The following is a 27,761-nucleotide window of genomic DNA, read 5'->3' on the forward strand; positions in this document are numbered from 1 at the left end:
TGGACTGCTGTGCTGTCTTACAGCGACGCCCCGGAGACGGCAGTCTCTCACTGGACTGCTGTGCTGTCTTCCAGCGACGCCCCAGACTCACCTAACCTGCTGCGTCTGGTTTCCTCTGGTGACACGGGCCGCAGCTTTCTTTCTGCTTTGATTTCTTCCAGGATCCTTTCATGGAGGCTCCTTGGCCGTGGTGGAGTAGGCTTCAGTTTTCTGGCTGAGGCCTTAGAAAAAATATAATGGCTATAGAGACTTGCTTGAGTAGTTGTCCTTAAATAATTTTTACTGAAGTCCACTCATACAGCACATTATGAAATTATATTTTACAGATTGCAACACTGCTTGATAAAAGACCATTTTCAAGCAATAGGGAGATTATTGGATATCACAGTGGTTCAGTCACATGTGCTCAAGTAACTTGAAGGAGTCAGCTTTGCTGCATCTGTAGTCATGCTCCCTACGTGCTACTGTGACAGGCAATCCATTGAAATGTAAGCTGTACGTACCTATTACGATTATTGTTTTTGAAAGTAACGTTTTTGAGTAAGTCATCACAACCTTCTCAGAGTATTAACTTCGTTCTATAGTTGAGGAAATACAGGCTCAGGGAGGCCGATCAACTCTCCCAGAGACATGTGGCCACTAGGTTGTGTAGCTAGTGTACAAATCCGGGCCCATCTGACTCCACGCTCTTTCTGCTCCACCACCACCCGCCTTCCTAAAATTATTTCCTACGTGGCCTCTTTCCCTTATTTTAAAAAGATTTATAAGAGGGATCATTAATTATGTTTTAGATGTTCACAAACTGAGAAAGAAACACCATCCCTGTTCCAGTTACTGAACATATTGGGGTTTGAGAGGCCTTGGTGAGCATTGGCTGTGGAGCTGGGGGGAAGTAAGTGTAGAACAGAGGAAATGCAAACCAACGTTCAAACCAGATCAGAACACCCTGATTCCATGGTCATTAGAAAGAACCCCGTCAACAGAGGAAGATAATACAAAAGAGGAGGTACAGCAGGGTGGATTTACTGTAAAACAGTATCAAAATGACAATTTAATCAAGGTGAAGTGTTTGTACCATAAAGTAAACAGGGAGGGCAGCCCACACCAGGAACTACTTGGTATCATATTCAGCTGTTATTCTAGGAGGTATTTGGCCAGATTTTGCACCATAACTCAGGTTGTTTGAGTTAAAATATCCTAAGACAGCCTGTATTGAATAATTTTAAGTACTTTTTTGTGACTTAAGAATGTAATTTACAGTTGGGCTTCATAACTGAGAATGAAAGCTCAGTGTAAATACTCCTTTAAGAGCTGAGTTCTAGAGGTCACAGGCTAGAGGAGAATACTTCATTATGTGCTGCTCTCCAAACAAGGGGAATATGTCAAATTACATACTGGATTTAAAGGAGGTCTTGATCTGATGAAGTCCAGGATGATTTCATGAGCACTTTTTTTTAACCGAGGGGGAATATCACCATTCACCTGAAAGGAGACAAGAAGTAGAAGATTCATGTGACTACAGGATTATCATTATAAGTTTCTGGGTACGTATGTCAATGTATGTCATTTCAAAATTACTGAAGTGGAATCTGGTTCCACCAAGGATGCATTTCAAATCAATAAAAATGGAGAGTAAATGGCTGAATGATTCAGAGCAAAAATAACTATGCAGAAATGAAGAAACTCCACGTCCACTTTAGTTCTATATTTGGGGAAATTATATGTAAGATGCATCCTTCCAACAAAAGGTTTCTACAATTATGAATGTAAATGGAAAAAGTAATACTATGCTTAATTACTGTATAATTTCAAATGTCTTTGGGACTTCCCTGGTGGTCCAGTGGTTAAGACTCTGTGCTTCCACTGCAGGGGGTGCGGGTTCAGTCCCTGGTCAGGGAGCTGGGATCTCATGTGCCAGGTGGCGTAGCCAAAACAACAACAACAAAAAGTCTTTTACCTCTTATTTTCATCCTTGTACAAAATCTTGGTAATGGGAAGGAGTGGGGACATGGTTCACATTCTTAGACAAAGCTGAGGCTCAGATCGAGGTGGTGTCTGCCCCCTTCACAGGGCCAGTGAGCAGAAGAGCATGGCAGGGGCCTGGTCTGAACCTGACTCTTGCCCTAACATCCTCTCTTTTTAAAGAAACAGGTTACAAAAATTTTAAGAAATTTAAGAAAAACCCACCAAAAAACCCCCACCTAAACTCACATTCTGACCACTCAGAAGGCACAGTTGTGGTGACCATAAGTCATACTTATTTCCCAACCTCATATGAAAAAACAGAACTGCTAGGCACTTTCTGTCATTATTCTCATAAAAGATAGATGAAAAAAGAAATGTTAACAAATTACAAATTAAAAAAACTGATGAATACCTTAAACTTCTCAAAATCCAGAAAATCAGCATACTATTTTTATTATGAACTGCCTGAAAATCTTCTATAATACTTTTTCACTCTACTTTGGTGACCTACTCTTTATCTTGTCATATTCTAATAATTTTATGATATCAATTTTATTGGAAAGAAAAAAGATAATTTGTTTATTCCTCTAGCATCAATAGTTGATATTTTTAAAATTTTGATAGGTTAGAAAGGTTTCTTTAAGCTTCACAATTTGTTATTGGAATGTCATGCCCAATTTTAGAATTATCGTAAAATTTGGTCAAACTTTTTAAAAGTATTTTCTTATCTGAATTTTAAGACTTCAGGGCATGGACAGTTTTGTTATGTACTTCCCAATCTTAATTACTGTTTTAATTGCTCAGGATCATTAATCAATTGGTTATTTTTTATTGCAGCTGTATGAGTTTTGATTTGTCAATGTCACTATTTTGTGTCACCTGAGAAATGAAGTTAATTAAAAAAAAAAGAACCTGAACTGCTGCTTCCAGGCCCAGTGGCTGCCCCTCACAAATGCGACCACTCAGGGTGTGTGACAAAACTGCTGACATTATCCACTCCCATTTTCCCTGTGCCCCCCGCCCCCCAGTCCTGAGTGAGGACAGGACAGCCCTAAGGTTAGAGTTAGGAGTGAAAGATGCCTGAGCTGAGCCAAGCTTGTGACCACTAGTACTTGGTTTAAGGAGGGCGTGTACCCAAGCAGCAGAGCTGGGGGCCTACCGTGGCACCACTCTTTACCCATGAACTTCATGTTACAAAAGACTTTTTAAAAAATCCTTATTGTATGAACAACTTAATCAGACCTTTCTATTCTACTCCTGAAAAGGATAACACATATCTTTCTAGCTATTTTTTTTAATTGGCATTTTTAAAAATTAATTTATTTTTTTATTTTATTTTTGGCTGCACTGGGTCTTCATTGCTGTGCTCAGGCTTCCTCTAGCTGTGGCGAGCAGGGGCTACTCTTCGTTGTAGTGCGCAAGCTTCTCATGTCGTGGAGCACGAGCTGTAGGTGCGCGGGCTCAGTAGTTGTGGCTCACTGGCTCTACAGCACAGGCTCGGTAGTGTGGCACACAGGCTTAGCTGCTCCGCAGCATGTAGGATCTTCCCAGATCAGGGCTCGAACCCGTGTCCCCTGCATTGGCAGGCAGATTCTTAACCGCTGAACCACCAGAGAAGCCCTCTTTCTACCTATTTTTCATATACTTTTATTTTAATGTTCTTTCCATCACAAGAGCAGGATTGAGTGAGATAATGGAGTCAATAAGGCCAAGGTTGTAAGTTCCATTCCCCAAACAAGCACATTAACATCAGTTTCCTCACTAGTCAGAAACTGGATCCTGGATCCCAATTACAAAATGTGTGTCAGTGCTCATGAGGGAGCTGGTAGGCCAGTATTGATGTGAGTGAGTCAGTCAAAGTCCTTACTAGCAGGAGGAAAAGTAACAGCAAATTCCATTCTGCTGCTGGGTCAGTGAAATCACTTTTTTAAAAATATAAATACAGAACACACCCTGAAACAAGCTCTCTGAAGCTGCAACAGTAAATGATTTCTAGATGAACACAAACAGTAGGCCCATAAGTAAATGAGACCAGTTATAGAACTTGATCTTACTTTTGAGCCACAATGCCTTAAACAAATAACTTCTATATAAAAAATGTTTAAGTTCCTACATCTTTATTTTTGTTTTGAATTTTATTAATTTATTTTTGTACAGCAGGTTCTTATTAGTTATCTATTTTATACATATTAGTCAATCCCAATCTCCCAATTCATCCCACCACCACCAACCCCCTGACTATACATTTTACAAGGATCTTTCATTACACTGGACTAGTCTTCTCAAATAATTGGTTTATACTTAAGAAAAAAGAGGTTAAGACAATTAGAAATAAAATGCCTCCTCTGTTAGGCATTAATCAAAGAAAGACAAAGTTTTCAAGAGCTCAAAAACATCAGAAAAACAACAGATCATCTGATCAAGCTTTAGACCAAGGTAAATAAATAGAGGGAACTTGGTAATGCTTAAAAAAAAAAAAAAGACCTTTAATGAGATATAGTTCACATATAAAATTCACCCTTTTATTTATTTTTTTTTGGCGGCACCACTCGGCATGTGGGATCTTAGTTTCCTGACAGGAATTGAACCCACGTCCTCTGTAGTGGAAGCATGGAGTCTTAACCACTGGACTGCCAGGGAAGTCCAAAATTCACTCTTTTAAAGTGTACAATTCAGGGTTCTAAGTAGTCACAAGGTTTTGCAATCACTACCAATAACTTCAGAGAAGTTTTATCACCCCAAAAGTATATGCTGCACCCATTAGCACTCATTCCTCATTCTTCCCTTCCCACAGCCATTGGCAGCCACTAATCCACTGTCTTACTGATGTGCCTACTCTGGAAATGTCAAATAAATGGAACCCCTCATACATTATGTAGCCTTTTGTGTCTGGCTTCTTCCACTTAGCATGTTTTCAAGATTCACGCAGGTGGTAGGATGTATTGGTACTTCATTCCTTTTTATGCCTGAATAATATTCCATTGTATATTACCCACTCATGAGCTGATAAACATTTGGATAGTTTCCACTTTATGGCTATTATAAATATGCTATGAACATTCATACATAAATTTTTGTGTGGACAAATGTTTTCATTTCTCTTAGGAGTGCATGTAATGGCTGGGCCGTAAACTCTATGTTTAACATCTTGAGGAATTAGCAAACTATTTTCCCAAGTGTGCACCATCTTACATTCCCACCAGTGATATGAGGGTTCCAATGTCTCCACATCCTCACCAGCATGTTATTTTTTGTGATTTTATTTTAGCCACTCTAGTAGGTGTAAAGTAGCATCTCACTGCAGTTTTGATTAGCATTTCCCTAATGACTAATAATGTTAATCATCTTTTCATGTGCTTATTGTCCATTTATATATCTTCTTCGGAGAATAATTCAAATTATTTGCCCACTTTCCACTGGGTTGTCTTTTTTATTGTTGAGCTTAAAAAATTCTTTATATGTCCTGGATACAAGTCCCTTTTTGGATATATGATTTGTAAATTTCTTCTCCCATTTTGTGGGTTGTCTTCACTTTCTTTATATTGTCTTTTAAATCACAAAAGTTTTAATTTTTGATCAAGTCCAATTTATTTTTTTTCTTTTGTTGCTGTACTTTTGGTGTCATATCTAAGAAAGCACTGCCTAATCTAAGATCACAAACCTGTTTTCTTCTATGAGTTTTATAGTTCTAGTTCTTAAATTTATGTCTTTCATCCATTTTGAGTTAACTTTTATATATAGTACAAGGTAGCAGTCCAACTTCACTCTTCTGCTTGTGAATATCCATCTGTCCTGGCATCATTTGTTGAAAAGACTGATATTTCCCTTTTGTCTTGGGATCCCACAGAAATCAACTGACAACAAATGAAGGGAATTATTTCTGGACTCTCAATTCTATTCCACTGATCTATGTTTATCTTTATGCCAACATCACACTGTCTTGATTACAGTTTCTTTGTAGTTAAGTTGTAAAATTAGGAAGGGTGAATCCTCCAACTTTGTTCTTTTTTCAAGATTGTCTTGGCTATTCTGGGTTCCTTGTAATTCCATGTGACTTTTAGGATCTGCTCATCAATTTCTGAAATGACTGGCCAGGGAGCAGCTGCAGCCCTACACGGGCATGGAGCGTGGCGCACGGCGCGCCCGAGCGTGACCGCCACGGCCACCTCCCTCGGTGAGGTTGCCTGTTCGGGATGCCTGCCCACTTACGCGGTCCTTGGGGCGCCTATGCCCCGCGCCTAGCCGTTGCCGCAGCTGCCGAAGAGGCAGTTCAGCAGCCGGCCGGGCTCTGGAGCACCCAAGCCCGCTTCAGGAAAGCGCTTCTGCTCCTTGACTACTGGCAGCCGAACACTGCCGGCCAACGATCTACATTTTTATTTTTAAAGGTGAGTTATTTGAAGTTCTCTGTTAGAATTAAAGCATTTTACCAAAACATTTTGAAAAAATTACATTGAAATGTTTTGTACTTCCATAACTTAATGTTCTAAATATAATCCCATATGGCTAAGCCATTCAATTCCCATCATGAGCATCACAAAATACAAAAAAAAAACTGGATTACTATGGTATAGTTATGTAGTTTAAACCTGAGGATTAAATTAAGAACTTTTTAGCATACCACTTCAGAAACAGATAGACTGTGTGAAAATCCTTTGTGTTTATTCTTTACAACAAAACTTTTTTAAAAGAAATTAGGAAGTGGCAGTATATTGATAACAGTAAATTTTTTAAAAAAATATATCCAGTTTTTGAATGATTAAATATGAGTAGCTGAATTTCCACTCTCATTTATCAGGTACATATATACATAACAAGGAACTAATCAAAATCTTAGCCTGTTAGACTAAAACTTGAAAACTTCCCCCACGTGAAACCAATCACCACTAGAACTGCCACCTGCCTAGTCCCCTGCACAGAGGCTCAGTATAAACGTATCCAAGTGAACTGCATGGAATTAGCCAGACAAAGAAAGACAGAAAAAGGAAAACAATAATGGGTACCACAAAGTAGTAACATGTTCTTCTTTACTTACTACTCACAACCTCCAAACTGTATAAACATGCACATAACAGGAGTCCCAGAGGGACTGGAAAGACAAGAAAGGACAAAGAAAATGTGAAGAACTAATGGCTAAAAACTTCCAAAATTTGATAACAATACAAATCTACTCATTCAAGAAGCTCTATAAACTCCAAGAGAGCCACAACAGAACACATTATAGTCAAGTTGTTGAAAGAAAAATATTGAAAGCAGCAAGAAGTGACTATCACATACAAGGGATCCTCAATCAGATGAACAGGTGATCTCTCACTAGAAACCATAAAGGCCAAAAGGCAGTGAGATAAGTTTAAAGACGGAAAAAAACATTGTCGGGGCTTCCCTGGTGGTGCAGTGGTTGGGAGTCCACCTGCCGATGCAGGGGACGCGGGTTCGTGCCCCGGTCCGGGAGGATCCCACATGCCGCAGAGCGGCTGGGCCCGTGAGCCATGGCCGCTGAGCCTGCGCGTCCGGAGCCTGTGCTCCGCAAGAAGAGAGGCCACAGCAGTGAGAGGCCCGCGTACCGCAAAAAAAAAAAAAAAAAAAAAAAAAAGAAGAATAAATTAAGACATTCCCAGGCAAACAAACACTAAGGGGGTTCATCACTAGTAACCCTGCCCTAAAGGGAGTTGTTCAGGCTTAAAGAAAAGGACAGTAGACAGAAATTTGAAGCCATGGGTTGTGGAATTACACATTTGTAACTTTTCTGTGAGCTTACTGTATTTTCCAACTTTTCTATATTGAGAAGAACATTTTCAACAAATAACATTACCAAAAAACAACCATTTGAGTCCATTAACAGTTTTCTTTGTTACTTACCATCACTTTTCGCAAAGTGTATCTTTTGGATCGAATGTCATCCATTAGCATCTCATAAGGGGTGAGCTGATATTCAATGGGCAGAGGGTTATACTGCCGCTCTTGGACCTTCTTGAGTTTTACTCCATTCCGCAAATCCCTCATCACCTGCACCCAGAATCGAGCCTGAAAGAGCCAAGGGTGGAGAGACATCCATGAATAAATTTACTAGTTTCCTCTAAAGAGCTATAGTCGTAAAGAAAATATTAAGAGCTTGGATTACAAAACACCAAGCAAACCAAAGAGAAACAATTTTAAAAATTAGATTTTAGGGTACTAAAAAGCAGGTAGGATGCCCGCAGAGAATCCACCAGCTCTAACTGCGGGGACACCTGGATAAAACCTTAACTCACCCCCTGTGCTACCTGCATCCATGGCCTCAGTTCCTCAGGCCCTCATGTTCCACCTATCAGGTGGCTTTGCTCACTGAAGAGGTGTGTGTTTCTCACACTAGACTTTGGGTTTGGCTCTATTACTTGCTTGGCCACTGGAATTTTAGTGGATATGACCTGACCAAAGGCTTCAACAACAAATGCACAATGGCTTGTCACTCTGCTCCTGTCACTGCCATGAGAACATCACACTTGGGTTGGCACGAGGCACACTGGCAGGATTATCCAGAAGGATGATGCACAGAGTAGAGCCACCACTCTGATCTGCAGACTCATGAGCTGAGTAAATGCTACCACTTTATGCCATGGTATTTTGTAGTGTTCAGTTACACAGCATTACTGTGACCACAGCTAACTGATATAGCCATCTACTGCTATCTGACATCCGGCAAGTTCAGAGGGGAACCTCTCTGAACCCTGGCTTCCTCATCAATAAAAGAAAATGGCACTTTATAACTTGAGATGATCAGAGCTGATGTATAGTGTTCTGCACATAGATGCTCAAAAATGACGATTTTTATGTTATTACTATCTCTGCACAAATTATTTAATATCAATTTTCTTATCTACAAATAATAGCAAGTTGCTCTGTCTGCCCTTCAAGAAAATGAAATACATGTGAAATATTTATTATAATTTAAAATATATTAAATGTGTTAATATTATACTTTAACCCTTTTGTTTTCCTGCCTATAAGATATCATATTCTCGGCTTCAGTAAAGAGAAAATCAATATGATATTTAACTGAAATATTATAGGTTGTTAAACATTAATAAGTGGCTCAATAGCTACATAATATATTTATTAAAAATCAAGTGACATATTTCATAAGAATTGCCTACATAACTGATTAAACTTCTCAAAAATGTCCTCAAAAAACAATTTATGATTTTTAAAAAATGTATACTATTTCTTATTCCCAAAAGGATTTGAGGTACTTAATATTGTAGTATAGCCATCAGAACATCTTCTAAAATATTAACATTTAAGACAAGTTCTTAGATTCTGCCATTAAAGATATCCTAATATAAATTCCTAAAATATTTAGATCTCTCCTTTGGGAATGCTCGTCTCAACTTCTCTTGCTCATTCCTTGAAGATCCAATTCAAATACCATCTCATTTTTAAAATACTGTCTCTTCTCTTCACCTCCTCAGGCTTTAAGACAACCTGACATATGAAACTTTGAATTCTCAAAACAGATAAATTAGTGATGATTACTCACATTAGAATCTTTTGCTATAATTTATAGAAAGATTCAAACAGACTCTTTTATATAGCCAGTTCGTTATATATTATTGTGGCAAAAATTTTACAAATGACTTTTCAGAAACTAAGTCACAGTTATATAAAATAATGGACAACTGTCACTGTATGTATTCCCAGAGATTTTATCATTTACCCCTTATTACACTAGAAAGATTCTGAGATGTATAGATTCTGCCATTAAATGTATTCTAATTCTCCTTTGTACTATTCCTCATTCCTTCTTCATTTCATTCTAATCTTTCTAGGTAGTTCATTTTCATGATCTTATGAAAAAGCAGCTGGTGATCTAGGCAAATGTAACTCCCTTTGGAGATAGTACGTCTCTTGTAAGTGATAATACTGTTTTAGATGAGGTTGCCTTAAGAGAGTTAACTAAATTTTTGGTTCAAGTTTACACTAGCTATTTGCTAACTTCTGAGCACCTGGAGTTATTTACCTGGCTTCAATGTCTTGGAAAAAAATTTTTAAATTTATTAACCGGGCTTCCCTGGTGGTGCAGTGGTTAAGAATCTGCCTGCCAATGCAGGGGACACGGGTTCAAGCCCTGGTCCAGAAAGATCCCACGTGCCGCGGAGCCACTAAGCCCGTGTGCCACAACTACTGAGCCTGCACTCTAGAGCCCGTGAAGCACAACTACTGAAACCCACGTGCCTAGAGCCCGTGCTCTGCAACAAGAAAAGCCACTGCAATGAGAGGCCCATGCACCGCAATGAAGAGTAGGTCCCACTTGCCGCAACTAGAGAAAGCCTGCGTGCAGCAACGAAGACCCAACACAGCCAAAAATAAATTTAAAAAAAATTTTTTTTTAACCAAGATGACATACACCTAGAGCAACACTATGCAAAGGAAACTGATAATCAATATTATTCTAAAGTGACAATACTAGCTTATAAGACAATATAGCCTACTTGTTTTTTAACCTTACTCTTAAATATTCCTGATTAATATCATTCCAAATATCTCAGGAAAGATATCACCCATAAATTAAGAATATTGCTAACAGGAAACACCCAAATGACCATCAACATAAGAATGGATAAACAAATTGTGATACTTACATACAATGGAATACTACTCAGCAATAAAAAGTATAAACTATGATACAGGCAACAACATGGATGAAATCTCCAAAGAATTATGCTGAATAAAAGAAGCCAAAAAAACCCCAGTATATACTATGTGATTATATTTACATAAAAGTGTAGAAAATGCAAGCTAATCTATAGTGACTGGTTGCCTGGAAACTAGGGAGGAGGGAGGCAGGAAGTAGGGTTACAAAGCAATACGAGGAGACGTGGGGTGATGGACAGGCTCACTGTCTTCTTATGGTGATGGTTTGTTTCACAGGTGTGAATGTGTATGCGTATATGTCAAACTTTTCAAACTGTACTTTTTAAACATGTGCAGCTTGTTGTATGTAGATTACATCTTAATAAAGCTGTTAGAAAAGAATATGACAATTGAAATCTAACATGGTCAAAGGTGACTCGTTCATATCCTCCAAATTTGTATCTTTTCCGATTCTGTCATTTAATGTCATTATTTATCCAGTATCCTTAACATGAAAAGTCAGAATCCTAAAACGTGCCTTCCTACATGGATCTAGTACTATGTTGGAAAAACAGTAGACAGTCAGTGAGTCACATGAATACACTGCAATCATCTGTTCTAGAAATCTGTCTTCTGTTTCACCAGGGCAGAACATTATAACGTATCACTCATTCTGCATCCCCAGGGCCCTAATCCAGTAACTATTCATTGGATAAATGAATGTACTACACTATAGTTTCACTCTTTCCTGAAACAGAGCTTAAACTTTGACTTCCACATAAGAGGATGCTAAGGTATTAATATAATTAGAAAGGTCAATATTTTAAAACACTGAAATTCTCAGAGACATTGGAGTGGTTCTAATAAAATTAGATAGTTTTAGAAAAATGGAATAGCTATTTCCTCAAATGTCAGGTTAGGCTTTCAAATTGGTATAATATCATTTCATACTATAGTCCTTAAGATAAACCATTTTAAAAAACATGATACGACTTCTTCAACACTAAACAGAACAGAGAGAATACCCAGCTATCTCACCCAGTCAGCGTTTTTCAGTTCCTCCAGGTCTGTGTTAGATTCATTACTCTTCTCCATTTCTTGAATCTTCTTCAGATTCTACCAATTAAAATTCAAATAAAACATTTAAGCACAAAATTTCATTAAGCTACCTTCTCAAATTAAAATTTCGAACGGATACCTTCAGATAAAATATACACAGAAGTGTTACTGAAGCAGATAGCACAGAATCTACTCCTCTGTAAATTTCAGCTAATTTCAGTAAATTAAAATAAATGCAGTCCTGCAGAGAAATGGACTGAGATTGTTCATTCTAATTTCCTTTGAGACCTTGTGGTTAAACCTCAGTCACAATATTAATTCACATCTTCTAAACTGTACTGACATTTCCTTCCCCATCAACCCCCACATTCAATCCATCATTAATCTCACAGATGTAACTTTCTCTCTTTATTACTTAAGTCCTCTTCTTTTTATCTCCACTGTAAATCCCTTAATCCAAACACCATCTTATTTGGTCTGGACCTCTGAAGCAGGTTGCCCCGGAGGCTAAGTGCTAAGCCTTCAGGCAACCATCAATTTAACCCCAACCACAACCCATGTTACAGGAGAAACTGAGGCTCACGGAAGCTAATATCTGGGGTACCCCAAGGTGAGTGACAGAGCAGGAGTGAAGCAAATGGAAGTGCCCCAGGGCCTCAGACAAGGTGAGTGATGGAGCAGGACTGAAGCAGACATGAGGTAAGACGTATGGAAGGGACAGCACACGATGAGCAGAGTGTTGGGAATGTAGCATCCAGACGCTTAAATAACCCTGAGAAAATGGACGGGTAAAGTTCTACTTTAACTTGGCCAGAATGAGTATTTACGAACTGGTATTACACAAAGAAAAGAATAGGATTTATGATTTGTACCTGGGCTTTGTACATAATGGGTACTTAATAGGTGGTGTGACATTATGTCAAAATCTGAGTAATAATCATTATTAACTAATTCAGGACTCTCAGTTTTCTGACTTTAAAGATATATCAGAGGTACTGGTATTACATTATTTCTGATATTCAAAATTCCTCATTTTTTGCTAGGGATTATTAGTTAGCTTTAAAAAAAATATATCTGATGACTTAAGCCATAATACCAAAATCAGAATTGAGCGGGGAAGAGACCGAAAAGGAGAAGCACACGTGTTATTTTGTTCATCTAATGACTGCAACCCAGGCTCCATTCCCAAAAGAATTAAAGTACATACTACTTGGGATTTCCCTGGCAGTCCAGTGGTTAAGACTCTGCGCTTCCTCTACAGGGGGCGCGGGTTGGATCCCTGGTTGGGGAACTTAAGATCCCACATGCCGTGCGGCGCAACTAAGATAAAAAATAAATAACATAACGTAAAATATTAAAAAAAAAAGTACACACTACTCAAATGACTAGAAGATTCCTCCAGGTTTTTTAACAATTAAAATGGTGAAAGAAAAGAGACTTCGGAGGTGAAATGCCTCTGGGCATCCTGTGACTCTATCAGGCTATGTCATCTATTTATCAGCAGCAACACTCAAACAATGACAGCTGAACTTAAGTCCCCATCTCCCTCTCCCTAGAAAGCTTTACCCCAGATGCCCACTTAGCTAATTCCCATATAGCCTTCTCATTCTTGCTCAAAGGTTACCTTCTCAATGGGGCCCGCCTTGACCACCCTATATAAATTCCAAGCCCCACACCCTGCCATGAGCAACCCCTAGTCTAAGTCTTTCTCCAAAGTCCATCCTGTCTCCAACAGTCCATATGATTTACTTAATATGTTCACTGTCTGCCTCTCCCTGACAGATTCCAAGCTTCCATGGGGAAGCAGTTTTGGTCTATTTTGTTCACTGTTGGGCTCCTCAAATCTCTAGAACAGTGCCTTGAACTTAGTAGGTACTTAGTAAATATTTGTTGAATATGTGAATTAAGATACTTTCAACCAAGAATGTTCAATCACTTAAATCTCTTCAATAGCTCTTATCACGTCAACTTTAATAAGCGGAAGCTCAATCAAACGAAAAATTTGTATTTTCTTCCCTAAACTGAGAATCCTCCGGAAGGATGGGACGGAGAAATCTTATCTTTCTGTCATATTTCTCCCATCACCTAAAAAGTCTGATCCCACAGCAACCACTTTATTGTTTATCCAATGATCTATAAACCAAAAGATAAGGAAAAGAGCTGAAAACACAGTGGAGAAACTCATCTTTACAAGCCTATGTTGTTTTTAAAAATTCCAATGGTCTCTAGGTCCTTTTAGGATCCAAACAAGAGAAGGCAAGACAAATGTACAGATACAGTAGAAGATGGGAGGTCTTTGGCAAGATGAAATCTTTATCTTTTTTCCTTGAGTCCTACTACTACTACCAAAAAGGTGATTACAGTAGGTCTCTGAATTGTTCTTTCTGCTTCAGCTTCTTCCTCATTTGGTTTATCTTCTCAATTCCCCATGTCGGGTTCTTAGTGTCTCTGTTGTGCCCCTCAAACTGGGGTGCCTATAAGTACTTCTGGGGAACTCTTTTAGTTAGAGCCTGTCCTGGGGATGTTGAGAGAGAGAGAAAGCCAGTTTGAGATACTGGATCCAGCTGTGCCTAAAGCTAGCTGTGCCCTTCGATTCCCAATTAAGGGAGTCAATAAATTCCTCCCCCTTCCACCCATGCTAATTTGAGTGGATTTCTGTCACTTGCAATGGAAAGAATTATGATTTAACATGTCCCCTTAGTCTAGAAATATGAGTTCATGCTTCTACATCTTAGGGGTAGTCTGGTGGAAGAGTACGAGAAGCATATGGCCCTTTTACCACCCAACTTTAACTGTTACTGTTCTCAGACACATCCCTGACAAAATGTAGCCAGGATGGTCTCACTGTTAAGACTTTAGACATCTCTGTCTTTACTTGTGCTGTGACAAAATCCCTAACTCCCTGCAGCTAAGAAAAACTATCTGCTGTCTATAATACTGAAGATAATTTAAATGAATGGCCTGAGAATTTCATGCTTCTTTATTTTTCTGAACAGCAAGTAGCACTAATTGTAGCTCAGATACTTCCTAGCTGTGTGACTCTGGATAGTTATACAAATGCTCTAGTCTTCAGGTTGATTTTCTCACCTGTAAAATGCAGCTGCTAATAAATACCTTTTCAATTTTGTTAACATTACATAAAATAATACAAAAGAAATATAGCATGTGGCCTGGCTCATATTAAGCAGATTAGTAGATATTAGTTATTTAGCATTTATTTAGTAGATACTAGTTACTATAAGCCAATGATATCTATGAAGATTTGATTGTGAACACTTCTACTCTATCACAAAAACATTTTATTCTTTTTTTAAAAATCATTTTATCTTTTAACAAATGAGACTTCTCTTTAGCCTCTTCGTGAAGTAAAAAAATCCTGACTCAGCAATAACTCAGTATAAAATAGCTGAGAATCTGTAAATACTGTAATTGAACAAGCTTGAACAAATATTCAACGAAGAATCTCAGGTTTCCTCATTACCAGCAACACAAATGAGTTATTTGAAAGTAAATTACAGGTTTTTATAGTTTTAGAAACAAGCTTCTGTCAGTTATATTCTAGCTTCTGAATAAGTTTTTTTTTTTTTTTTGCTTGTACAAATGTAAGAACAGATGCCAACCTGTGCTTGGAATAGGGTGAGAAAGTCCTAACTGAGAGCATCCACGTGGCAATTAACTCTCCCTATTTCTGACACAACCATTCTCAAGCTAGCAATTAGAACTGCTCTTTGCCAACATCTTTAGTTCCTAGTATCTTAAAAAATAAATAAAATCTACTCTGTGAATCACAAGTATATCAAATACTCAGAGTAATGTTAACGTATTGGCATAGATTCAACCACCACCCTTACTGACAATGTATTCATGTATTAACATAATATTTTAATAATAGCATTTTGATGATCACCCTTTTCCTCCATATTGTTAACCACTTAGAACTATTTGTTATTTAATGGTATTCCCCTGTGCAATGGATACATGTTTTCAGCTAGAAACTTTTAAATATGTAAAAATGAATGTTTCAATAATTCCTTGAAAAAAACTTTTTAAACTCAGTTAAAATACGCTAATATACTTTTAAAGAAATTACTTTCATAGATACCATTAAATACATCTCACAAGTGACAAAGTCACTAATACAAATATTGCCTATAAAAAATAGAACACGTATATTAGCCTCACAGAGTAAGAGCCATGATGTCATTCCTAATTCAGATACTTTTACCACAGAAAAGAAAAAGGACTTCCAAATTAATATTTTGGAAATTAGAGCACAAAAAAGCCCCCAATTACAGCAATTCTTGTGATAAATGGAAGTCTCCCATGCATATCAAGAGCTAATGGATAATTACTAAAGAATATGATTTATATTTTCATCAACCTTTATGACACTGTCTTAAAGATGTAACATGCTCCTTCTCCCAGAGGGGTGGAAGAGGGAGAAGACAGGAGAGAAAGCCAGAGCATTTTACTTAATGAAAAATGTAAAATGTTAAGATACTGAACTAAAAGTTGATATTCTGTAAAGCTCAATTTGAATTTATACAGTTCACTGCAGAAATTAGAAGAAGTATAGATGAAGTCATCAAAATGAAGGAAATGCATTTCTAGGTTCCAGGAAAGGAACACTGTTCCTCCATTCTCCCAATATTTTTGTAGACAAACACACACACACACACACACACACACACACACACACACTCACTGGCTGAGTGTTTAATGCCTGTCTCTGCCCCAAGTAGCTGGACTCACAGTATCTCCCTAAAGACATCGATCTGCCCTTTCGGTTTTTATACTCATTAACTGTTCACACCTACAGAAATGCAGTGATGATCATTATAAAACAATCATTAAAATATCAGAGACAATATTTACAAATTATATCACAAAAAGCTATTTTCTTAATAAATTAATACAAATCAGTAAGAAAGACCAATACTCCATTAGAAAAATGGGCAAAGAATATGAATACATAATTGAAAAATAGCTCTTAAGCATATGAAAAGGTACCTGATCTCATTCATTGTAAGGAAAATGTAAACTAAAACTATGAGATATAAATTATCACTTAGAAAAACACAATGTGAAGATGTAGAAAAATAGACACTCTTACACATTTCCAAGGAGAGTGTCAGTTGGTAAACCTCAATGGAGGACAATCTCATAAATTTTATGAAAATTATAAATGCACAATTTCTTTGACCCAGCAATTCTACTTTTAGGAATTTGTCTTACATATACAATCACACCCATGAAAAACAGGTTAAAAGCTATCCATTGCAGCATTGTTTATAAAGAGCAAAAAATTGGAAAAGACTTATTAGTTGTCAATAGAGGACAGATTAAATCAATTACAGTCTATCCACACAACAGAACATCATGGAGACACAAGAAGTGTAAACACTATGTGCTGATATAAAATGATCTACAGATTTATTATTAAACGAAAAAAGGAAAGTTCAGAACAGCATAAAAAAGTAAGAAAAAATATTGATATTTTTCTGTTAGTTATACATAAATCATCTGTGTAAGGACAAAGAAGAAATTAACAGTATTTGTTGCCTGTGGGAGAGACTGTGCAGCTAGGAGACAGAGGGAGAAGAGTACAGCTTCCTGCACTACTTCTGGACTCCGGGAGCTTGAACCATGTGAATTTTTTTATTTGTTAAAATAAAGTTAATTAAGTTCAAAAAGTTACAGGACCTGAAAAGTCTATAACTGAGTTCTGACATGATCTCTACATAAAAGATTCTTCTGAAGCATTTTAACAGGGCGAGTAGTGACAAAACGCAAAGAAACCTAAGGGCAGAGAGGGTAATTTCACTATTGCTGATGAGATGAGTGTTCTGCACATTTAGTAATATTCACAAAATAAATCAAATAGAAAAAAGATAGACTTTGACAAGGACTCTAAAAAAGTTACAAATAATAGATGATTTAATTAAAATGAACTAAATGGCAACCATAAACATACATCTGGTGGTAGATTCTTTCTTTCAAAAAATATGTTCACTCCTTGGAGGACTAGAAATCCGTTTTGGCTCTAGAGAGAAATTTCCAGTTAACTTAAATGTCATCGCAGTTTTACTACTGGAGGTGGAGGGAGCAGACATGGGAGGGAGAGGCCAGGAGTATGAGAAAGCTAATTAAAATATACTTCAACATGTGAATGAGATAGAGGTCTTGTGGCTTTATCTTTGTGAGTGCATTAAAGCAGAAAACAGTCTCAAGTCATGTCACAGCAGACGTCTTAGGAGTCAGTGTAACTGGCAATGGCATAATGATGTAGGTGGACTTGGTTATAATGGCTGTGAGATACTGGGTGGGAAATAGTTACATTTGATTTTTTTTCAACCAATTACAGGTTATAAAATGTGGTCATCTGATTTTAAACAATAGACAAAAGACAATTTCATAACAGCCTAACAATTCCAAAAACACTGTTTTCCCCCCTTAGCAACAGAAGATACTTTATATATACATATATAGTATTCTATTTTAAGTAAAATATTTTAGTACTATCTTGTTTAAGATTAACTGAGCTCAAAGATTTCATCACAAATTTATGATTCTTTTATAGGACTAACTGAAATAATATATGTAAATCACTTAATAAATGATTACAGCAATCATTCTGATTATATAGTATAAAATTACTCATATAATCTTTTGAAAACTCATAATGAACCATGCTGCTTTCCCACTCACCTTCTTAGCCCATAATTTCAATAAATGGTCAAATACTAGCAGCTAAAGATAGACTGGCTCTAATCTGGGCACCTAGAAATCATCCTCCCATTACAGGGTTTTATTAAATTTGGGTAAGATTTAACCAATCAGAAGAATTTGACTGGTGAGGTTTAAAATAAAGTCACATATAAGTGAGAATCACTCAAAAAACTTAGAAAATGGAGACACTGGCGTAATGTTCCTTCTAACAGCTGTATCTCTGAGTACTGGCAGAGGAAACAGGTGCCTCCACGGCGCCTCCATTCACACGCCACAGCCCACATCCTACTGCTGGACTGGCTGCTCCTGGGCTGTGGCTCTTACTGGAGTATCTTGTTCACCACTGTGTCCCCAGTGAAATGGAAATAGTGAGCACTGAATGCATGGCTGTTGGGAGAACTGCACAGTTAATGCGCACCACAGCCTTAGAGCAGTGTCTGCACAGGATAAGCATGGGAGAAATACTAGCTGTTATTCATTGTCGTAGCACCTGCCGTATAGGAGACACTTGACACAACTGTTGCATGAATGAATAAATTTTGCCAATTGATCCTAATTCCTTTGGGACCTAGTGCTTCTTTACTCGCCAGGATTTGCAATAGCCAAATATGGCTGCTGAATTCTCGCAGGTCCCCCGAAGTCCCCCAGTCTCTGCCCACCCTCACACTCAGGTTTATGGAATCCTCCTGTACATCCTCATCTCCTACTGCAAGATCCATTTTTGGTGTTTGTCACTATTTCTAAAACCTTAGAAAGGAGTGCTAATCCCAGTTCTTTCTATCACTATGGGCAGCTAATCGATTATAGTTTGTTAAACTGTGCTTCAGCTTTCCTCTCTATAAAATGAGATGGGATGCAAACGGTAGTACTGCCTACTTATCAGGACTATCACGAGGTTTAAAGTGCTCACAAAGGCAATGAATAAGAGATAGTCAGGGATTATAAATGTTTATGTGGAAGTGACATAAATTGTTTGAGCCCAGAGCTGCAGCTGTGGGCTTTGGATCTTTTTTCCCAAAGTACATACATTTCTTTAGAGTGGAACTCTTTGAAAAAATTATAAAAAACCAGTAGCATTCCATCTCACCCCCTACTCCTCAGGTTCCCACTTTGGACAGCAGCTCGAATACGAGGGGATGACTATAAAGGACTTAAGGCTGATTCTATTTTGCTCTATTTCTTCTTGAATGTTAATGTGTTAAACACTTATTTACTAGGTTGAAAAAAATCTCATTAATGAAGGGCCCTAGTGTTGCCCTAAGCTGAGGAAGCAGCAAGGGGAACATACCTAAAAAGACGATAAGAGATGCTGTCCTCGGTCCCTAATTCTATGACAGGGTTGGGAATATAAACATGGTCCTTGTCCCTAAGTAAGGATGTTCAGTCTAATGAAGAGCCAAATGTAAATGGTAATTCCAATACAGTGTGATAAATGACAGAAGCCAGAGCAAAGCACTCTATGAATGAACACAGAGAATAAAGAAATTAACTTTGATCAGCAAAAGCATTTCAGAACAGTGGACATCTGAGTTGGGTCTTAAGAATAAGTAGGCATTTTCTATGTGAGAGAAGAGAGGAAAAGGACATTTCCAGCAGGTGCAGAGGCCCTCGACAATCAGGGGCTGGAGGAAGGGTAGCAAAGCGTGAACACGTGGTGGGCAACAGGGAATGAAGAGCCCAGAGAGGTCAGATTGGGGCCCGGCTGTAAACGGTCCCTATGCTGTGCTAAGGGGTCTAAACTTTCCACCTACAAGCATCAAGGAGTCAACAAATCTTTACGCAGGGACGGAAAGCTGGAGGATAGACGGAACGCTGGAGGGCAGACTGTACACAGGGACAGAACGCTGGAGGATACAGTCTATCCTCCATTAGGAGGCTTTGCCACAGCTCAGGCAAGAGACGCAGACCACTGCACAAGCAAGGCACAGGTAAGAACACGAAGGAGGCTCTGCATCTGGAGACAAGTCAGGAGTGTCAGGGGACCACGATTCAAGAGAGGTGGCAGAAATCAGATGTCCAACACCTGAACCACAGTTCTCTAAGTCATTCAACGCTGATCCAAGATTTATTATACAGGCCCTATTACACTGCGGTTGCAGCAGTGAATTGGAGAGAAAAGGTATCTGCCCTCAGTGAGAATGTATCCTGGTGGCAGATATGAATGAGGGGGAAAAGAGACCAGCAAAACAACTCTAGACTGTGATGGCTGCTAGAAATGAAATACACAGAGTAATGTGACTTTAAAGAAACAGGCCGAGTGCACTCACTACATAAGAGCATTTAGGAGACGCCTCAGACGTCCTTTCAGCTGAGGACTGAAGGATACAAATGAAGAACCATAAGTGAGGTGGTGACTGAACATAGCATTTATAAGAGGAGTTTAAGATGTCAACAAGCAACTAAATAATCAAGCACCACAGGTGCAGTCACACTTGAGAAGAGAGAAAGATCATTATGATCGGATAATCGGAAATGACAATCTACACCGTGATAGCCTGCCTCTGAAGAAATCCAAGATGGCTTAATGATATTAGACATCTTATCCCTCAAAGATCAAGATGTTTGGGGGTATTCTACCTTCATTCTGGGGTTGTTTACATGTATGGCACAAGAAACTGCAAGGCGAGAGAAAATTTTCATCACTTTAAGTATATAATCTTCTAACAGAAATTACATGCTTTAAAAACCTTTTACGTGCCTTCTAATTAAGAGTTCTTATTGCAACGATATGAACATATGTTTCATAATGCTCAATTATTTTTATGTTCATTCACTTATGACTAATATTATTATATTAGGAATTTCTTCTTTCCAGGAATTTGTTTACCGTTAGATTTTAAAATACAGAAGTTTGGGACTTCCCTGGTGGTCCAGTGACTGAGACTCCGTGCTCCCAATGCAGGGGACCCGGGTTCGATCCCTGGTCAGGGAACTAGATCCCACATGCTGCAAGTAAAGGTCCTGCATGCTGCAACTAAGACCTGGTGCAGCCAAATACATAAATAAATAAATTTTAAAATAAATAAATAAAATACATAAGTTTCAGTCCCCACTGACATCAGTACAGTAGCAATGTCAGTATTGAGTTTACAGCTCAATATTGACAACACTGAGCTTTCCTATAAAATCTACAACACTGAACTGCTTTCCTATGAAATCCATCTTGAATTTAAAATATAATATAAAACTGGATAAAATATGATATAAAATAGTATACATTAACTTCCTAGCAAATTTTACTGGGAATGCATTTAAAATGTTTATCTGTATATATTTTGCCTACACAAAACAAGACTGGTACAAAAATGAGGAAAATCTTGAATGAACAAAGATTTAGTCACATGAATTGTACTTTCTGCAGAGCATTTTATGACTAGAAGGAATCTGAGCATGTCTATTTCGCCCCCACTTCCCTTTTTAAAGTAAACAGAAATCTAGCAAAGGCTATTTGACTTAAGCAGTCGCATGACTAATGAGTGGAAGAATATGATTCACCAACACAAAAGGGGCTTTAAAAAATGACTGGTGTTGATATAAATATTTTGAATATAATAAAAATGAAAAATGAGTTATTTGCTTGAAAACAAGATTTTTTTTCAAAAGGTTCTTTTTAAATAGTGTACTTCCCTGATACATCAAATTTTTTTTTACAATGATAAATAGAGTTACACCTCTACTGTGAAACAAAGGGTTTCCTGGAGAAGTGGGGTAGGGCACACTACACACTAAATGTGGAGGCAATAACGTTAGAAAAGGCTGGGAACATACTGGAATCAGTCAACCAACTTTCTAGTCTGGAAATAATTTTATCTCAGTCTTTGACATTTCCATATTACTTCATACCTAAACCTAACATGACATATCCCTCCTCCCATCCCATTTCCATCTGTGTGCGTGAGACACGTGCGCGCGCACACACACACACACACTCTCTCTCTCTCTCTCAAACACATGTTCCCTCATGAGCCCCCTTCTCCCCCAGCTCCAAATTTTATTCTCTCTGGCTCACACCCCCTTCTTCCCAACCCTGATTAAAAGCCTGTATCAAAGCGTACACCTGCACTTTCCTCCAGGGACTCTTGTCATCCATGTTCCAGGACAGTCTGTTGCTGGTGACTGTTCTTACAGGAAAACAGGAATAACCACAGAGAGCACCTTTGCCAGGCTGGAGAGCGGGATGAGGATGGAAACACGGGCATCAGAAGTGCTGAGAACTTCCTTCTATGGGAACCTCTAAGCTAAGCCTCAGTTTACTAATCTGCAAAGTGAGAGTGACAGGACTGGTCATGAAGACTAAATGAAGCAAACAACATCAGCCACTTTGTGGCTGTAGGGCTTAAAGTATGAGGAACTGATAAATAATTTCATGTAATAACAAAACCAGGGACTGAAGATCAAAAACTGCTTAGACAGCAATGAATTAAAGCATACTGCCATTAATATAATTTCCTTTTTTCCAACAAAGTAATTTACACTTGAAATTGCCAAGCTCAATCCTCCCCTCCCCACTGCACATGCTCACCAGCTCTAGCCAATCGAATTGGGCTGGGGGGGGTGTGTCACTGGCACAAGGGCACAGGCCGTCTCTTCTTTCACGCGACCCTATGCACTAAATGGACGGCTCAGACAGTCCCTCCATCTACACTTACGTATGAGGATATCAAATTGCTTATAAGACACAGGAACACGTACTCATTTTCAAGGATATCAAATTGCCTTTGAGACACAATAACAGCAGCCTATTCAAATCTTCTCTATCATTTGGAGAACCACCTTAAAGGGTCTCATTCATTGTTTAAGAAGCAAATCATCACATCATGAAAAGAGATCATAATGAAAATGAATTTGCTTTCTAAATAAATAGATGAACTACAAGGCCTTGTGCTTTGTAAAGTAGCTAGGTCTGGTAAATGTAATGACTACTTTATATAACAATTATATTACCTGGAAATAGGTTATGGGTTTTATATTTTAATAAACTGCCAACTGAGCATATAAGAAGTTTAATATAATTAAAATACTTTTGGTCTATCAAATCAATACATTATCAACAACTGAGCTCAAACATTTCAATACTAATACTTTACCCTAATTTTATACACGCACACAAAAGCACATGCACACACACAGATATATGGTTGTTTGAAACATACTGATAATCAGATAATCAATCAACCTGTTGAATCAGAGGTTATTACTTTGAAAATTCCAGTTGATATACAGTAACTCACAGGTATAGAAGAAAGATGGTCTGATTCTTTTTTTTAAAAAGAAATCCTAAAGGGCTTCCCTGGTGGCGCAGTGGTTGAGAATCCACCTGCCGATGCAGAGGACACGGGTTCGTGCCCTGGTCCGAGAAGATCCCACATGCCGCGGAGCGGCTGGACCCATGAGCCATGGACGCTGAGCCTGCGTGTCCGGAGCCTGTGCTCTGCAACAGGAGAGACCACAGCAGTGAGAGGCCCACGTACCGCAAAAAAAAAAAAAAAAAAAATCCCATGGGTTTTAATATTATTTATTTATTTATTGGCTGCGTCGGGTCTTTGTTGCTGCGCGCAGGTTTTCTCTAGTTGTGGCGAGCGGGGGCTACTCTTTTTTTTTTTTTTTTTTTTTGGTACGCGGACCTCTCACTGTTGTGGCCTCTCCTGTTGCAGGGCTCCGGACGCGCAGGCTCAGCAGCCATGGCTCATGGGCCCAGCCGCTCTGCAGCATGTGGGATCTTCCCGGACCAGGGCACGAACCCTCATCCCCTGCATCGGCAGGCGGACTCTCAACCACGGCGCCACCAGGGAAGCCCGGGGGCTACTCTTCATTGTGGGGCACGGGCTTCTCTTGTGGAGCACGGGCTTTAGGCATGCAGGCTTCAGTAGTCGCGGTGTGTGGGCTCAGTAGCTATAGCACACAGGCTCTAGAGTGCAGGCTCAGTCGTTGTGGCACACAGGCTCAGTAGCTGTGGCTCACGCGCTTTAGAGTGCAGGCTCAGTAGTTGTGGCGCACAGGCTTAGTTGCTCCGTGGCATGTGGGATCTTCCTGGACCAGGAATTGAACCATGTCCCCTGCACTGGTAGGCCGATTCTTATCCACTGTGCCACCAGGGAGGTCCCTCGTCTGATTCTTAAATTGTGTATTTTGAGATCTTCAGAAAAAATATCAAATTAGCCCTGAGTTTTTTATTACTAGTGTGAATTTAGCACTCTTGAGACTAGGTTAAAGGTTAAAATGACTAACATACATACATGAACTAATATGTATGAAAATTTTCTTTAATTTCAAGAAAAATGCATACATTGAAGAGGAAAGGGAAATCCATTTGGACCCTATAAGACTTTACTCCTAAAACCTCAGTATTGACAGGCAATTTATGTAGTATAAAATCTGTAATTAAATGGTACAGAATGTTCATGCCAGGATTTCCACATATTTTATAGCTTACCTTCTCAAGACTCACTAATAAGTTCTTATGTGTAAATTTAAAGAATGGAAAGGGCACTCAAAGGCCTCATCTATAGCCCACAAAACTTCCTGTATTTACTAGAAATATCTTGGTCAAAATGTTTCTAATAGTCAAAAATGCTTTCAAAACTGGCTTCTTTCAACCAGAACGTTTCTGAAGCTCTGAAAAAACAGACATAATGCATAAATCATTTCAGTTCAACAGACATTTCTAGAGTGTTTCCTACATGCACACTCTGCAGTAAGAGTCACCGAAAGGAAGATGATTCAAAACACAGTCATTCATCTCAAGCTCTATTTGGCCCAGTTGTGGAGAAACAGTTCGAAGACAAGCAAATAACTCCCAGGGAGTATGAGATGTGCAGGACTGAGGGGTATAAGACACAGAGGGAGTGAAGGGTGGAGGGAGGTACCACGTGAGCAGGCTTTAGGTGGGTAAACAGGAGCTTACCAAGACGGCAAGGCAGGGAGAGAATGCCAGGCAGAAAGAACAGAAATGTGCTAGGGTCACAGACATACAAGAAGCATGATATATTCGGAAAGTATAAGTAATTCTGACTGGATAGTGTAAAATGCAAAGAAGGGAGAGTTGAAAAGGAGAATAAAAACACAACTAGGTGAAATGCCATGAAGGCCTCGTGTGCAACACAATGGAGTTTGGTTTCACTCTCTAGGCCATGTGGAGCCATGTTAACCAGAAAGCAAAGTGCCTTGTCAGGCTGCCAGGTGTCCAGTGATCAGGAAGGAGGAGCCAAACTGAAAGTGACAACCACGCCCTTATTCCCTTACTGCAGCAGCCCAAACAAGAGGCCAACAAAGAGGTTTTGCTCTCCTTGCTCCATTTTCCCCTCAGAATGGCGCTGGGTAAGGTCAGGTGACAGGCGGTGCAGGTGGGTGATCTTCTCACTGTGGAAGAGCACTGGATAGCAGGGCCCTGCATATGTGGACCCGGGGCTGGTGGAGGGAAAGAGTAGAGGCAAGGGCCTTAGCGAAGGTCCTTCGAGTGCAGGCGCCGGGTGAGGAATGCAGGTGTGCGTGCCCCTGTGGCCTATGGGTGTGGCACACCAAGCTCGCCATCCCCTCCAGAAAACCAGAGTGCAGCAGTCAAGTCCCGTGTGGAAAGGGCAGCCCGCCCCCAGGAGGCCTGCCTGGGAAAGCAGGCCTCGGGTCAGGCCTGGAAGAACATGTGGAGGTTTGGGCCTGGAGCCAGACTCCTTGGGTCAGATCTGTGACCTACAGGAATCATTCCTGACAAAGTAGAAGGTGAACTGGATGGAGAGAATTTACAGAGATGAGACCAGCAGGAGGCTACTGTAATAACCCAGGTTGGTCATATGGGCCTGAACTCTTGGTGAAGTGACTAAACCTAAGCCACGTAGGACAAGAAGTGAATCCAGGAAGGACTGATATACTGTCAGAAAATAGCAGGGAGGGGAGGTCAAGGGACAATACTGGTTCAGGTGGCAGTGAGGGGAAGAGCTCAATGGGCAGGGGTTACAGTCAGGGGGTGAGGAAAGAAAGCCCATGATTTCCAAGGTGGAATGATCACAGGTTATCACAAGGACAAAGGTGTGTTCAGGTAAGCAGAGTGCTGAAGTAGAGGAGGTGTCAAGGAGACAAGCTAAAGTTCCTTTTATCAATCAAATCAGTCCAGATGATGGCAGATGACAGTGACAGTGGGTTCAAGAATAACAGAAGCGGATGGCATGAGGTTTTGGTACAAGTGTGAAGAGTCATTGTTTAGAAGCAGCAGAGAGAAAGAATATCACCAACCGACCACAGTCCAAAGATCTGAAGCTGTGGAGGACAGAGCAGCCTCCCACAAGAGGGAGTCAAGAGAAAGCACTGCCCTTGGGGGAGCGGGAGTCCTGAGAAGAGCCTGAGGGTACTGAGAAGTTCTTTTAAAAAATGGAGCAGAGTTTCCAGAAAGAAGAATGGAGATTCAAGGTTGTGCTTAGATCATGTCAACAAAGCTTTTGCTTCATTTTAATGAATTATAAATTATATATTAAGAAAAAAAGGCCCTGAACAAAGATAGCGGAGTATAAGGAGGTGCTCTCACTCCCCCTTGTGAGAACACCAGAATCACAACTAGCTGCTGGACAATCATCGACAGGAAGACACTGGAACTCACCAAAAAACATACCCCACATTCAAAGACAAAGGAGAAGCCGTGAGATGGTAGGAGGGGCGCAATCACATTAAAATCAAATCCCATAACTGCTGGGTGGGTGACTCACAGACTGGAGAACACTTATACCACAGAAGTCCACCCACGGGAGTGAAGGTTCTGAACCCCATGTCAGGCTTCCCAACCTGGGAGTCCAGCAACAGGAGGAAGAACTGCTAGAGAATCACACTTTGAAGGCTAGTGCAATCTGATTGCAGGACTGGGGGAAACAAAGCCTCCACTCTTGGAGGGCACACACAAAGTAGTGTGTGCATTGGGACCCAGGGGAAGGAGCAGTGACCCCATAGGAGTCTGAACCAGACCTACCTGCTAGTGTTGGAGGGTCTCCTGAAGAGGCGGGGGGGTGACTGTGCCTCACCATGTGGACAAGGACACTGGCAGCAGAAGTTCTGGGAAGTACTCCTTGGCGTGAGCCCTCCCAGAGTCTGCCATTAGCCCCACCAAAGAGCCTGGGTGGGCTCCAGTGTTGGGTTGCCTCAGGCCAAACAACCAACAGGGAGGGAACCCAGCCCCACCCATCAGCAGTCAAGCGGATTAAAGTATTACTGAGCTCTGCCCACCAGAGCAACACCCAGCTCTACCCACCACCAGTCCCTCCCATCAGGAAACTTGCACAAGCCTCTTAGATAGCCTCATCCACCAGAGGGCAGACAGCAGAAGCAAGAACTACAATCCTGCAGCCTGTGGAACAAAAACCACATTCACAGAAAGACAGGCAACATGAAAAGGCAGAGGGCTATGTACCAGATGAAGGGAC

General features: G+C 39.7%; 1 protein-coding gene across 6 annotated transcripts in view; it reads right to left on the reverse strand.

The window, feature by feature from the left end:
* The window catches only part of SPIRE1 (spire type actin nucleation factor 1), a 212,814-nt gene that overhangs the window by 37,147 nt on the left and 147,906 nt on the right, over positions 1-27,761 (reverse strand). For all 6 annotated transcript variants that reach the window (XM_059039865.2, XM_059039860.2, XM_067015789.1 and 3 more), the window contains 4 exons: positions 11,611-11,688; positions 7,822-7,986; positions 1,396-1,482; positions 92-221 (listed from right to left, as the gene is read on the reverse strand). In XM_059039865.2, the coding sequence (XP_058895848.1) occupies positions 92-221; positions 1,396-1,482; positions 7,822-7,986; positions 11,611-11,688 (460 nt within the window). The remainder of the gene's footprint in view (positions 1-91; positions 222-1,395; positions 1,483-7,821; positions 7,987-11,610; positions 11,689-27,761) is intronic.

Source organism: Kogia breviceps, chromosome 15 (assembly GCF_026419965.1).
Source record: "Kogia breviceps isolate mKogBre1 chromosome 15, mKogBre1 haplotype 1, whole genome shotgun sequence".
Classification (NCBI taxonomy): Eukaryota; Metazoa; Chordata; class Mammalia; order Artiodactyla; family Physeteridae; genus Kogia; species Kogia breviceps.